The sequence below is a fragment of the Nannospalax galili genome, unplaced genomic scaffold, assembly GCF_000622305.1.
Source record: "Nannospalax galili isolate Female #2095 unplaced genomic scaffold, S.galili_v1.0 scaffold1437, whole genome shotgun sequence".
Lineage (NCBI taxonomy): Eukaryota > Metazoa > Chordata > Mammalia > Rodentia > Spalacidae > Nannospalax > Nannospalax galili.
In genome coordinates, this window is record NW_008341050.1 from 154,412 (window position 1) to 169,326 (window position 14,915).

The window sequence follows — 14,915 nt, forward strand, 5'->3', positions numbered from 1 at the left end:
GCAATGGCTCAGCGGTTAAGACACTGGTTGTTCTTGCAGAAGACCAGGGTTTGAATCCCAGCACCCACATGTCAGCTAACAACTGTCCATAACTCCAGTTCCAGGGGATCCAACAGCCTCTTCTGTCCTCTGAGCATTGTACGACATGGGTGCACATACCTACATGCAGGCAATACACACATACACATAAAATTTTTAAAATAATAGTTTTTTTTTAAATCAAAATGCTTTAGGATTTCAGAGTTATCCTCAGCTATACAGTGAATTTAAGGCCAAGCTGGTCTACATGAGACCGTTTCTATATAAATAAACATGAATTTTTAAAAAACTGAAAATTTGGTGCTGGAAAGAAGGCCTAGTGGTTAAGAATACTGACTGCTTTTGCAGAGGACCAGGTTCATTTCCCATCACCCACATGACAGCTAACAATTGTCCATAACTTCAATTCTAGGAGACCCGACACCCTCTACTGGCCTCTGTAGGCATTGCATGCACACAGTGCACTTATATGTAGGCAAAACATTCATACAAATAAAATTAAGTGAAAATTTTCAAAAAATATTTTTATTTTATGTGCATGAATGTATTGCTAGCATGTAAGTGAGTGCACCCGTGTTGTGCAATGCTGTGGAGGTCAGAAGAGGGCTTCGGATTCCCCGGAACTGGAGTTAAGGATGATTCGTAGCCGCCATGTGGGTGCTAGGAATTGAACCTGGGCCCTCCACAAGAGCAGTCAGTGCTCTTAACCGCTGAGCCATCTCTCCAGTCCCATAAAAATAAGTGAAATTTTAAAAAACTGAAAATACTATTTTTAAAGTAAAACATAAACTTGTGTGTTGGTTTGTAGCTCATGATATTTTTTAATTGCATAAGAAAAGAATTAAGAACAGTAAGGATTTGGGTAAAAATCCAGATTCCCCCCTTTGTTTTCCATATTTGTAATATGATTGTAGTCAGTCTTACTCAGAAACATGTAGACAGCAGTTAATAGTATGGTTGGATAAAAAGGCTAAGGAAAGTAGAACACAAAACAAGATGTGTGGAGTTTGACCTTTGTGTGCTCTCTTGAAGGTTGCAGTGATGACCTGGCTTGTGAGGGAAGCCTGGAAGTTGCTCAGAAGGTCCCAAGCTTTCAGTATTCCACATTCTTCTAGAAACCACCTTCCCTCCCCAACTCCCTCTTCCTTGATTCCTTTTGCTAAGTGTCCATAGAAAGGTTCCCTTTGCACTGTTTAGGAGTTGTTGGCAAAATGTTCAGAATACTAGCATTGGTTTGAGCAGGTGCTCTGTCCCAAGCTCTTGATGTGGAAGACTTGAGATTCTGTTTAGGTTTATTTGAAGGGCAGTGCTAGTGACCTAGGGTCTGTGGAAAGGTGAGATTCATTTATAAAAATGAGACTGAAGGAGAGACACAAATACTCAGATTCTGAGAGGCCTCTAGGCTTAGGCAGCTTGACATTCCACTAGTGTAAGACCAGAGTGGCATCTAAACTTTAAAAAAAAGGAGGGGTGGGGGTTTGGGATTTAGCTTAGTGGTAGAGCGCTTGCCTAGCAAACACAAGGCCCTGGATTCGGTCCTTAGCTCCAGAAAAAAAAAAAAAAAAAGAAGCAGAAAAAAAGGAAAAGTTATAGTTAAGTACTGTCTGAACTTTTGTTTTCATTAAATGTGGAAAAGAAGCTTGAACCTTTTTCCATTATAAAACTTGAAATTATAAAACTTGCAATTTTTAAACAAAAGTACAAAAGTGAAACATGGGCCTTTGAAAGTGATCTGGCATTTAAACAATGCTGCAGTGTTCTGGTTGAGGAAGAATCCAGCTCTGAAAAGTTGGAGGGAGAAACGGAAAGATGGGCACCAGGATACGGCCTTGGAGTGGAAAAGGGTGATCTTGGGTTTCCCTGCAGAACTGTTTAGGAAGAACAGAGCCAGCTAGGAGAAAGCTGGGAACATATCTCAGGGGCAGCTAGCTGGAAGCCTCTGTTTTAAGGCAAGGTTCAGGTAAAAGCAACTTGTAATAGCCATTGACATTCAGCCACTGAAAATCACCAGAACCAAGACTGGGCCTGGTAACTAAATGCTTGTCCTCCTTCTCAGCAACCCAATTGAGTGCAAGTTAAAAACTTGTGCTCCACTATAGCCTAGGGAGAAGTCACCTTCAGCAGACCCGATCAACTCAGCATATATTTGTTGGTCTAGTGTTAACTGCAAGGTGTTTTGTGAGGCACTGTAAGGCGTTTTGTTAGGCACTGAGGAACTTAACAAAGGCAGATACTGTAATGGACCTTCCTTCAAAGCATCAACACTAGGGAGACCCTGTCTCAAAAAGGACCCCCCCCCAAAAAAACCCCAGCAACAAACAGCACTATTTGGGTAAAGGAAAAAGAAAGTTAAGTAGGAAGGTAGACATATAAGTAGGTGGATATCTAGATAGACATAGATACGATAGACATGAATAAAAGACAGCTCCCTCTTTGAGGGATAATTTTGAAAACCAAATCTCATATTTGAGCATATTCAAGAGGCTAATGCAGGCTGGGCATGGTCATGTACATAGGTGGTAAAAGCAAGGGGATCAGGAGTTAAGAGTCATTCTTCTGATTATCCAGCATAGTCAAAGGCAGCCTGAGCTACTTGAAGTCCTCCAAAAACAAAGAGGCTAATACAAATTCCAGTGCGATGGCACATGCCTGTAATCCAACTACTTGGGAGGTTAAGGCAGGAGGATCGTAAATTTGAGGCCAGCCTGTACAGCAAGACCCTATCAAAAAAGAACAAACAAAAACCAAACTGGTACAAAAGAAGCTTATCTTGGGTTTTTCTTTTCCTTTCATTCAAATCCGAATTATGGGCTACGATTTGCTTTTTAATACTTTATGTATATGTGTGTATATGCTGCATGTGTGTGGGTGCCTGTGGAAGTCAGAGGAAGGTGTTAGATCCCTGGAACTGGAGTAATAGGCCGTTGAGAGCTCCCAGACATGGGTGCTGGGAACGCTGCTCCAGTCCTGCAAGAGCAGCAAGCTCTCTTATTAATCTCAGAGCCATCTCTCCAGCCCCTATTTATTTATTTACTTTTAAATGGTTTTTTTGTTTGTTTGTTTGTTTTTGTCTTTTTTGAGACAGGGTCTCCATGTAGCCCCAGCTGGCCTGGAACTTGCTATGTAGACCAGGCTGGCCTTGAATTCACAGAGCTCCGCCTGCCTCTGCCTCCTGAGTACTGGAATTAAAGGCATGCGCCACCACGCCTGGCTAAATGTTTTTTATTAACATGAATTATACACAATAGTGGTTTTCATTGTGACATTTTCATACATTACACATACTCACCCCCACACCCCCATTACCTTCTTAACCTTTAAGATATTTGTACCCCCTTCCTAAACTTGTCTTTTAAAGCAGAATGTCAGTCCCATGAGGACAGAAACCATTTCTCAGTGTGTGTACTATGCCCAGAACAACCCTTGGTAACTGATGTCATTAAGTGAGTGTCCAGAAGTCAAACAACACGCAGACATACTCCAAGGGGACTCTTGTCTCCCCATGAGCTAATTATAAAAGTCATAATTTCTTTACCTCTTAATCTTCTGAGGTGTTATTTTCAATGCACTCTGTCCTCTTCACTTTAATGTTCCTGTTTCACATTGACCATAAAGCCTGTGAGCATCTAGTGGAGGCTGAGGAGTTAGGACTTCCAGCATTTGCTGTGGCCTCCATCTCTACAGCTTTGACTATTACACTCTTGTCAGCACTCCTATGTTTCCATTTCCAGTAATTACAAAACGTGAATATTTAATTCCTTTAAACGCATGGCCATTCTGACAAAGAATGGGATGTCAAATTTTAACCATAAGGTAATTTAAACATTCAGCATCTTTTTCTGAAAGACAGTTCAAGGGCTGTATTGAAATCTGAGTTCAGAAGTCAAATGTTATTAAAACTAAAGACGTTCTATAGTAGCTTTTGAGATTATCTGGTCACCATTCACTGGCATTTCAGACAGATGTATCAGTGAGCAAACATAGATATCCCTGTAGGTGCCCCAGTCCTATCGACCCAAACCTGTGATTTTTCAGCAGCTAGATGTTACTTACCCATATACACGTGTCTTAATTTCCTTAAGCTTTGTCTGAGCAAGGCTGAGGCTTCACTAAAAATGAGAATACACTAAATCTATGTTTGTGAACCTGACAGAAGAGGTCTCCAGGGGCTAGAGGGGTGTGTGTGCCTCTTGGTCTGTGCTCTGGGTCTCCTCCCCATCTTCTCCCCTGATGCAGAGCTCACGCTGGTGCACTAACCCACAATGTCTTTCTGCTTCTTACCTCCTCTTTCCCCTTCGCTATGGTGTGTCCAGAAAAGGAAGTCGAGTTCCAGCGTGCACCTAATGGTGAGCCTTGCCTGCCCACCCATCTGCCCACTCCATGCTGCCTGTGCCCGCCTGCCAGCCACACAGACCCATTCTGCCATGTGCGTGTGCTTCATTCATTCTCACTGCATGTCTGTGCTGTGTGGGCAGGTGTGGCCTGTCCTGCCAGGCGGGGGCCATTGCCCAAGGTCACCCAGTGATCTCAGAAGTGGGCATTGGAAGGTGTGGTGTGGCAGTCCTTGCTGTGGAGGTTGGGTGGCCTCTAGCAGCCCAGGGCAGGAAGTAGAGCCGATAGGGACTTGGGACCAGGTGGCAGGCACAGGGAGAGAGACCCTCGCTTTTTGTCACTCAGGAAGAGGCCTGTTCACCAGATACGATCAGCTGCTTTGTAAGGGCTGACATCCAGGAGGCAGCTACACGGTTAGGCTCCTGACTCTGAACCTTGATCTACTGCCTTTTCACCTGTGAAAATCCTATTTTCCTACCAGGCCCAGGGTGGTAGCCTGCCCACCCAGCCCTCAGAGGGAACAGCTATACTGAAAGACTGAAGTTAATGCTTTTTTTTTTTTTTTTTCTTCCCCTCAAGGGACACAGAGCAGCCTAAGTCATTATGAAACCATCCATTAAAACCAGAGGTGTGGCCGCTTGAGTGTCAGCTCAGCACTCTGCAGATAAGGCAGGTTTAATAGCTACCCTGGAGTCCTTGTCCCCTTGGAAGGTCTTAATGTCAGCTCGGCTTTGTAGACAGGGAGGTAGTATCAGTAGCTGAGCTAGGAGAGCTCTACTCTCTGCTCTTTCATGGTGGGCACAGAAGAGAACAGCTGATAGGATTTTAGGAGACCACTACAGAGTTCAGTGTCATTTTCATATTGGCTCAAGATTCCATGCCTAGGCCTGATTTGGAGAGTGGCTGCTGACTACAAGCTGGGGATGGACGGCTCCAGCTCTGGTCCATGAGGCCTCCACTGGGGAGTCTGAATGCCTTCTGTGTATATCCTAAAAGGGAAGAGAAACATTCTGTCAGTATATCTTCATTTGTCTTGGTGCCTGTGAAGAACTCATAGGGGTCACACTGTTCTTTCCTGGCTGTGATTCCACTGGGACACCCAGTGAGACTGAGTCGTACCACTTAGGGACTCAAAAAAGGCAGAGAGCATTGATGTGGTTCCCTGTACTCGAGATCGGCCTCCTTCCTCTCCAGCCTGTCCCCACTCTTTCCTGTCTATACCACTCTAATATTTTGAAAGGCAGGCAAATATCCCTGGTGATTGTATTCCCATTAGGAATATTGGCTTGCTGGGCAGCTTATTTCCTGGGAGCTGAGTTCTGGGACTACAGGCACAGCTTCCAGTGAGATTTGTGTGCTCCTCCTTGGATCTCTGCCCTCACTTCCAGCTGATCAAGTCTAAGATTTGTCAGGTGGAAGATGAAGCGCATAGTCTTGTCCCCTGAGATCTGCGGCTACCTTTTATATCCAAAGTTGAATTCTACCCCTTTTCTCTCTGGATGTTACCTCCGAGGTCAGGTATTCTTGCTCCTCTTCCTCCTCCTCCCACATCAGGCTTCAAGCTGATATTTTAAGGGGGAAGAAGTGCAGGCACCAGGTTGGAAGGGTAATGGGAGCCAGAGTGTCAGAATTCTGTTCCGCTTTCTAATCACCATCTTTTCCACCTGGTCTATGGGAAGAAGATCCTGAATTTCTTTGCATCTGGTGTGATTGCACAATGACATGGCACCTGGAATAAGAGGATATTTCTGGAGAGATGCTTTAAAACAAGTCTTTGGCTAGTCCCACAGTGATGATGCTTCCAGAGCAAGGTCTCTGGGTTCTCCAAATACTCCCTTCCTCTGATCATCTCTCCAACCATTGCTCACATTGTATAGTGTTAACAGTGGCCACCTCAGGCCTAGCACCTCTGGGCCAGACCAGGGGACAAGGGAGGTCTGGGAGTCAAATCTGAGCAACTTTGGTGAGTCTAGAGGAACTAAACCATCTGTTTTCTTGTCTCAGCCACAGAGCAACAACAAAAACAGTCTCGTAAGCCCAGCCCAAGAGCCCGCGCCCTTGCAGACGGCCATGGTACCTCAGTCCTGACTACAGCTACTCTGCCTCTGCCCCTGGCTGCCTCCTCCTCCTCCCCTCTTTCTCTTCTTGCCCTCCCCCCTTCCCTAGAATTCCTCAGCTTTTGTCATTTTTTTGGATTCCCATAGAGCAGGCTGTTCTCTGTGCTGCCCCGTAGGCTCCTTGTCCTTCATTCTCCCGCTTGGTGACGCTCCATCCTGCATGGCAGAACCACTGTTCCTGTATCTTTCACTGTTTGGGGGAAAAGTGATTAGGGCTCTCAGCTAAGCCTTCCAGCCCCAGGCTGGCACCCCCAGTGGGTCCACCATGGGGGTAGGGAAGTTGAGTTGCTTAAACAAGGAGATGGTAGGAGAGCTCTTGGTACCTGCTCATTAGTTCTTAGAGGCCTCCTTGTAGAACCTGCCTCAGCCTCTCCTTTGCATAGTTAAGAACAGGACGATCCCTCACCTCTGAACAGTGCTGAGGTTACTAGCATCCTGGAGAGCCCTTCTGTTTTAGTTCTCTCTGGGCTCTTCCAGCAGGTATTTTGTGTCACAGAACTCTCTGCTAGTTGTGGCTAACTAGAGAATTAGCAAGGTGGGAAGAAAGGGAGGAGTGATTGTGCCTGCCATGCCTTCCACTTCCCCTAGACCTTGGTGCTGTCTGCTGTGGCACCATACAGCCATCAGGGGAAGGCAGAAGGTGGGTGAAGTCAGCAACTCCCTGAGCTTGGTTTGCTGAAGGAGTATCCTGGGTCTTTCTGGGAAACTTTTTATCATTCTGCTTCCCCTGAGCACCCCTTGATGAGATGTTGGCAGGGCCTGGCCTGTCTCCTGAGTCCCACAGCACCTCTCCTGTACTTAAACCATATGGGGCCCCGATGCAGAGAGAAGCCTCAGAACCAACAAGGTTTGAAGGCAGAGTCCCTTGTCCTCTTGGCTTCCCAGGCACCGGCTTCTACCAGACTTCTTACCAGCCAGTGCTGTCAACTAAATCCAGGGCTTCTTAGCTCTCTGGGACCCTTGTTGAGCCAGGATATTTTGTCTTATAGAGATGGCTGGTGAGCAGGCCATCATGGGGTTCATCTTAGGGGCTCTGAGGGTACTAGGGGAAGGGGAAGAGAAGAGCCAGAGTCCCCAAATCAGGAAAGTAATTTTTAATCTTCTCTCACAGGAGCCACAAACCACCGTAGTGCACAATGCTACAGATGGGATCAAGGTGAGTGAGTGGCCCCTGAGTAAGAACCAAGAGGGTCCAGGTACCAGGGTCTGTAAGTTCTGTGGATGCCACCCACAGGCTGTATCCCAAGCAGCAATGTTTATGGAGGCCAGGCTGGAGGTAATGTGGGCCTGTCAGTTGTTCCATTCTGAGAATGAAACATACTAATTCTGAGCCCAAGCTTTACAGTCAGATTGCTGTGGTACACATCTTGGCTTCCAATCTCTGAGCAAGTCACTTAAGGCATTCAGCTTTCTCATTTGTAAACTAGGGATAATAATAGAATTTTCCTTCATGAGTTAAGAAGTTTAAGTAAGAATGTTAGGAAGAAAAAAAAAAAAAGACAAAACAATGGGGCTGGAGAGGTAGCTCAAGGGCAAAGAGCACTTGCTGTTCTTCTAGAGGTCCCAGGCTCAATTCCCAGCACCCACATGGCAGCTCTGTCATGCCCTTCCAGCCTTCTCAGGCACTACATACATACCAGTAAACATACAATCAAAACACTTGTATGAATAAAAATAAATAAATCATTTTTAGAAAAAAACAAAAGCAAGCTAGGGCTTGAGAGATGACTTGGTGGGTAATGCACTTGCCAACCAAGCATGAAGACTGCAGTTTAGATCACAAGAACCTATGTAAGAGCCAGGTGGGCCTGGTGGGCCACCAAGAATGCCAACACACTTCTTGAGAGGTAGAAACAGGATGTCGGGGCAAGCTGGCAAACCAGCGGTATAACTGAATTGACAAACTCGGGGTTCAATTGACGTATAGACACATACCCATACACATGTACCCACACACATGTGAACATACACACATGCACGCACCATACGCCCCCCACACCCTGTATTTTCACCAACATTAGTAAATGCATATCAAGCCCAACCATTCATAGCTCTGCTTTACAGAGATGACAAAACAAATTTCTTTTCCTTGAGAGTGGAGGGAGTGGATAACCAGTAATCAAATAAAATAAAATCCAGTAGTGATAAGTGCTGTGAAGAAAGTGGCGCAAAGTAAAGAGTGAACAAGGCCTTTAATTAAGTGGTCAAGGAATGGCCTCTCAGGAGGGGATATCTGAGCTAGAAGTGAAACAGCAGCGGGAAGGAGCCAGACAGGCAGACCGCCAAGCATAGTGGCTTGTGTACCTGCAGAGGCTTGACCCTGGGAAAGGGCTGGAAGGACCAAGCAGGACTGAGCGTAGACAACAGGCCAGAGGGGTTAGAAAGTTGGAGAAGCAGGCAGGCTTTGCAGTGTGCTTTACGTTTATTCCACCAGCAACGAGAGGCTAGCAGTAGTTGGTAGCAGGGGAAAAATAAAATCTAATTTATTTCATAAGATCACTGTGACCACATTATAGGAAAAAGCTTGAAGGAGAAGGCAAGAGTGGCGATAAGGAGACCTGGAAGCTGAGGGTGTGACTCAGGGATGAGACATTGGTAGCTTGTGGTTTGTAGCTGTGCATTTGAAGAAAAGTGAGACATGGGATTTGTTCTGAAGTTACAATGCTGCGTTTTATTTTAGATTGGCTGATGGGGATATAAGAGAAAGAGAAGAATCAAGGATGACTCTAAACTTTAGTCTGAGAGACGAGGTAGATTGTGCCATTTACTGAAGCCTAGGGCATTGGGACCCCAGAGTGTTCTAAGTTACAGAGCAAGGGTGAAGGGGGAGGCTTCAGTTCCTCTTAGCACCTCTTGTAAGAACCCACACTCTGCTTTTGTTTTTGCTTCTCCAACATTCCAAGGGCTGATTATATGTGTGTCTTTTTGGCCCATAGGGCTCTACAGAGAGCTGCAACACCACTACAGAAGATGAAGACCTCAAAGGTTGGTGCTGGCCCTTGGAGGGGAAGGGACCCCACCTGAGCCCAGGTGCCTCGGCTCTGTTGGGGTATCTGCCCTTTTGTCCCCAGACACGGATTATTTTTCTTTATACCACAGAAGGGCTTGACATAAAAGCTGCTCTCCATATATTGAGATATAGACCCCCCTACACCCCATCCCCGGTGTTGCTAGGGTGGGCAAGAGGCCTCTCATTTTTAACCCAAGTCTAGAGTAGCTAAATTAGCTATTCCCAAGTTCAGGGCTCAGAAAACTATTCCCGTTGTTGATAATGATGCAACCATCTTAATACAGGGACATCTTGGGTCCCTGCAGAAGTAGGGTAACCAGTCTTCTTGACTTTCCCAGGACCAAGGCAGTTCTCAGGATATAGTTTTAAAATTGGGACAAGGGGCAGAGATATAGATCAGTGGTAGAACACTTGCCTTGGATGTGCAAGGCCTTGGGTTCAGTCTCAGTACCATAAAACAACAAAACTAGAACAGCCTTGGACTCACTGGGACAAGTTGGCCACTCTCGTCCTGAGTTCTGGCCATGTATGATAGAATCAGAACTGATCTGGTGTGTGAAGCTATACTCAGCTGTCTTTGCAGGCCTTTGAGGACCACCAGCATAAACTTGGGGCTGGCCAGAGTGCCAGTGACTATAGGAAGTATGGAGGCCAGACCAGTGGGAGTCTCTTCCTGCTCTTTGAGTTGGCCTGGAATTGCTTCCTTTACTTTCAGTGAGTGACCTTCAGCCAGGCCATCAGAAAAGATAGGACGTAGGACAGCACTGAGAGCACACCCATGGGCAATACACCAAATCTTTGGGAACCAAAAACATCGAAAGCATATTCATATAAGGTAATAAGAATAGTACTGCCAGGGGTCAGATCAGTTTGATGCTGACAGAGTAGGAGGAACGTTCACTGCTGGGCTCTTGGTCTCCTGGCATAGCTCCCTTGAATATCTTCTCTGGGAGCAGGGGTCCTTGTACAGGCTGTTTTAAGGCTCCTTTGGAAGCCATGATCCCAGGTCTGCGCCTTCTCTCAGGCAGAAGCAGCGGAGTGGGATGTGGTCCAGTGTCCACAGCAGTCCCAGGCGCCCCCCTTGCCCTGGCTCTGCAGTGCCATGGGCTCGGGTCCTGTCCGGCTTGCTCGCTCACCTGCCTTGTTCTGTTTGTTTTGGCTGCTCTGCCTTGCCCTGCCCTGCCCTGGCTGGCTAGCTGCCCCGCTCCGCACTGGGAATGGCAGCTCGATGCCTGAAGGACGGAGCTCCCGGGACAGAACAGCCCCCTCTGCAGGCATGCAGCCCCAGCCTTCTCTCTGCTCCTCAGCCAGTAAGTGTGAGGGAGGCACATCTGGCTTCCAACTCCCTGGCTTATCCTGAAGCCCCCTAAAAATCCCCCCACCAGGGCTGTCAGCCTAGCCCAGCTCCTCCTGTTAGCTCAGGGGTGTTGCCTCTGCCAAGGGTGGGGGAACTTCTGGAGGCATTGTTAATATCAGGCAGGGCTCTGAGTTTCCAAAGAAGTTCCAGAAGAGTGGGTGGAAGAACGTGGTATGGAAATGGGGAGCAGAAAGCCACTGGGATGTATAGCAGGCCTTTTTCAGAAGTCAGGTCTTTGAGGGTGGGAGTAGGGGCCATGGTGCATCATAACAGCTGAGAACCACAGTGTTGAGGGTTTAGTGTTTCCTAAGGCATGGCTTTTGGATGAGACAGACCAGACTTTAAATCTTAGTATGCTAGCCAGGTGTGGTGGTGCACAACTGTTAATTCCAGCACTTAAGAGGCTGAGGCTAAAGGATCTCTAGTTCAAGGGCAGCCTGGACTACAAAGTAAAACCCTATCTTAAAAACGGAAAAAAAGAATCCCAGCTATGTTTCCTTCAAAAGTTGGTGAAGTATCTTAGCTTCCCAGATCATCAGTAAAGTTGGAGGAGGGGGAGACACACACCTCAAGCATTATGAAAAGTAAATATGTAAGAGTAGGTATCCATATAGTCCTTGGCAGGGTTATTGGAAGTTCATATTTTTGTTGGAAGTTCTGTGTTAAAAAGATGCCTCTCTTTGCCTCCTACTGCCTATCCTTAGAGAGTTTCTAACCCCAGTCCTCATCACCCACAGGGCTCCAGTCGTATCCTCAAAATAGATTTGATTGGACTTGAAGGGGAGGGTTGTTGTTGTTGTGTGGACATACCTACTTGCTTCTTCAGAAAGGGAATAGAGCTTGTGGGTTCCCCTAACCCTCTGCTTGCCCTCTCAGCACTGCCTACCCAGTGGCAGTCACGGGAGTTCCCTCCTGGCTGTTCTTCCTCCCAAATAGTTCCCTTTGGCTATCCTGGCCCAGCTATGTCATGCTGGTACTGTTCAAATGCTCCCATTTGTCTGTCTTGCTGCCTCTTGCTCCTGTCAAGGAAGGCCTGGCCTGGCCTGGGGCTCCGATTACAATCAGCATTAGTCTAAATGTAGTCTAAGCTCATCCTTACTCTAGTGACACCCCTTGCTAATAGTGTCTCTTGTCTGTAAGTGAGCTGCCCCTGAGAGCAGGATGTCACCAGCTGTCTCTTGGCTTGGAATAGGTTAGGAAAGGAGGGTGCCAACTCCACTTGCCTCTCAGTTATCTCTTGGATTTCTGTAGAGACATATCCTGGCATGAGAGCTGGCATAGATTTCTAGTTTTTCTCAAGCTTGTCCAGGGTAAATGGAGCCATCTCTCTGGTGAGAGCTGTTAGGGGTTTTTACAGTTCCAAGACCCTTATGTCAGAAAAGCGCCGTGGAAGAGATAAGCAGTGGAGAGTCAAACTTCCATCCTAGCATTCTCTTCACCTTTTTGGAGCCTTCATCTCTAGGCAGATTCTGTCATGAGGGTGCCCTGGGCTAGGTGCTGGACCACCAAATAAGGGCTACAAGTGGGGTAATAACTGAGATCTGACAGAGCCCCTTCTGGTGAGAGAAGTTAAATGGTTAGAGTCTGGAAACAGCCATATCAGTTGCTTCTCAGAGAGGATGAGCCCACGAGGGATGGGATGCATGGACTCTGACTAAAGGGTTCATGATATTACAGGCTCCTCAGCTGTTAAAAACGAGATGTTTTCTGTAGCCTGGTTGTTGGAGAAAGTGGCAAAAGCCACAGATCCATAACTAATGAGTGGGCTCAGAAAGGAGTTGGTCCTTGTCTCTGAGATGCCAAAGGGGATGGAGAGAAGGGTGGGCTCACTCCTCCTGCAAAGAGCCTTAAAGTCAGAAAAGAATGATATCTTTGACCAGGAGATCACAAGGGACTCCCTAAAGGACTGAGGAGGGCTCTCTTGTCTCTTGAGAGGTTGCCCAGCAGGTAAATTGGTGGATTATTTTCTTCCCCACAGTGCGAAAACAGGAGATCATTAAGATCACAGAACAGCTGATCGAAGCCATCAACAATGGAGATTTTGAGGCCTACACGTGAGTAAAGAAGACCCATTGCCTTGAGATGTCTCTTTTTTTTTTTTAAGTATACTTTTTTAAATATTTTATTACTTTATTTTTTCATGTGTATGAGTGTATTGTCTGCATGTATATAAGTGCACCCATGACATGCAGTGCCCACAGAGTCAGAAGAGAACGTCAAATTCCCCTGGAACTGGATTTACGGATGGTTGTTAGCCACCATGTGAGTGTTGGGAATCAAACCCAGGTCCTCTGCAAGAGCAGTCAGAGCTCTTAACCACTGAGCCATCCCTATAGCCCAAAATATACTAGTTGTCCCTTAAGGTCACCTCTGTTTCCAAAAAAAAAAAACATCTGGGACCCTGGGGGAAGAGTAGGCAGGACCCGAAGCCCCTAGGCTAGAATTCCTTCCAGGTGGATTCCCTGTGACCGAGCCTGCCCTGTGATCCTGATACTGAACAGGATCTGAGTGTCTTGGTGGGCAAACCTTGAAGAGTTTAGTTATGTTGTCAGCTGCAGTCAACAGCTAACCTGTAACAGGACAGAGATTATTTTATTTATTTTTTTCTCTCTGCAGGAAAATTTGTGATCCAGGCCTCACTTCCTTTGAACCTGAGGCCCTTGGTAACCTCGTGGAGGGGATGGATTTCCATAAGTTTTACTTTGAGAATCGTGAGTGGGTTCGTGCTGCTGATATACTCCTGCCTGCCCCTTTACCCCTTTGCCTCTGTCCCCTGCCCACCTCACCCAGTTGCCTATTTTCTTCTTATCTGCCCTTCCTGCTGCATCCTGCTCTATAAGCTTGCCTCCTTGTACCCTGCTGGTCTTGTGCCCCACTGGTCTTAAACTGGCACTGCTCCAAAGCCAAGTGCCCACTCATCCTGGAGCTGAGACACAGCAGTGTTGGTCGTCACAGTTAGGGTCACTGTATTTCTTTACGCATCACCTGTCTCCAAGACAGGCTGTAAAACCCTTCAAGATTAGGTTGAGAGGATCTCAGCAAACAGTAATGAAAGGCTCTGTCTGCAGGTTTCATAAGAGGAAATTAAAACCAAGATAAGAATGTGTAAGCAAGTAACAGAACATTGGTTGTGATTTGTGAGGTCAGAAATTGTGGCTAGAATGCCCTGACATTGAGGGAGCCATGAGTTGTGGATGGGGGAGAACGTCTATAGTCTGAATACTTCCTGAAAGTCCCAAGGGATAAAGACCTGAATCATCACTCCATGCCGTTTCTTTCTCCACTCTCTGAGACCCTCTTTCCTCATTTTTCCCTCCTCTTGCCCACTTAATCTTGGGCCTCTCTTTTTCTGCCTTGAGTGTTGATTTTGTGGCTATTTTCCCTACTGACTTCCACCTCCTCTGTATCTTAGCTGCCCATGTAATCCCTCAACTGTCTAAGAAATTCTGTTAGCCAGAAGCAGAATTTATATTAGTTCTAAGGAAGATCTCATGCAGCCTCTGTGTAACACTGGAATGGACTGAAGTGTGACTTGGAATGATAGCATCAGCATATCCACAGTTTATGCTGATAATGGCAGTCAAACTTCCTTTGCTTTTCCAAAACCAGAGGACCTTGGGAGCTCAGGGGATATCCTGAGCTGGGTGCTTTAGGGATTTTAACTTTTGGTGCCTTTTCTTTTTAAGTCACAAATTGATATTGAATGTTTTCCATTCGTGATTTTTCTGTTCAGCCTTAGCGAGGGACAAAACAAGCTTATGAAATCTAAACATCAGCCTAACCCTCAGGCTTTTATTAGAGCCACATGGTCCTGAGTTTAAGTATTTGATTTGGACAAATTACTTCATCTCCTTGAGTCTATTTCCTTCTTATAATGAAAATAATGTCAGCGAAGAAATACAGCTGATGGCAGCCGGGCGTGGTGGCACACGCCTTTAGTCCCAGCACTTGGGAGGCAGAGGCAGGCGGATCTCTCTGAGTTCAAGGCCAGCCTGGTCTACATAGTGAGTTCCAGGCCAGCTGGGGCTACAGGGAGACCCTGTCTCAAAAAGACCAAAAA

The 14,915-nt window shown here is 46.5% G+C and overlaps 1 protein-coding gene across 18 annotated transcripts in view; it reads left to right on the forward strand.

Moving 5' to 3' along the window:
* The window catches only part of Camk2g (calcium/calmodulin dependent protein kinase II gamma), a 59,263-nt gene that overhangs the window by 41,057 nt on the left and 3,291 nt on the right, over positions 1-14,915 (forward strand). For 3 of the 18 annotated variants that reach the window (XM_008836549.2, XM_008836551.2, XM_029565108.1), the window contains 7 exons: positions 4,353-4,385; positions 6,376-6,444; positions 7,600-7,644; positions 9,425-9,473; positions 10,695-10,808; positions 12,834-12,909; positions 13,472-13,566. In XM_008836549.2, coding sequence (XP_008834771.1) covers positions 4,353-4,385; positions 6,376-6,444; positions 7,600-7,644; positions 9,425-9,473; positions 10,695-10,808; positions 12,834-12,909; positions 13,472-13,566 — 481 coding nt within the window. Of the gene's footprint in view, positions 1-4,352; positions 4,386-6,375; positions 6,445-7,599; positions 7,645-9,424; positions 9,474-10,694; positions 10,809-12,833; positions 12,910-13,471; positions 13,575-14,915 lie in introns of all 18 variants that reach the window. The other 15 variants (XM_008836558.3, XM_008836555.3, XM_008836552.3 and 12 more) reach the window with 8 other exon arrangements.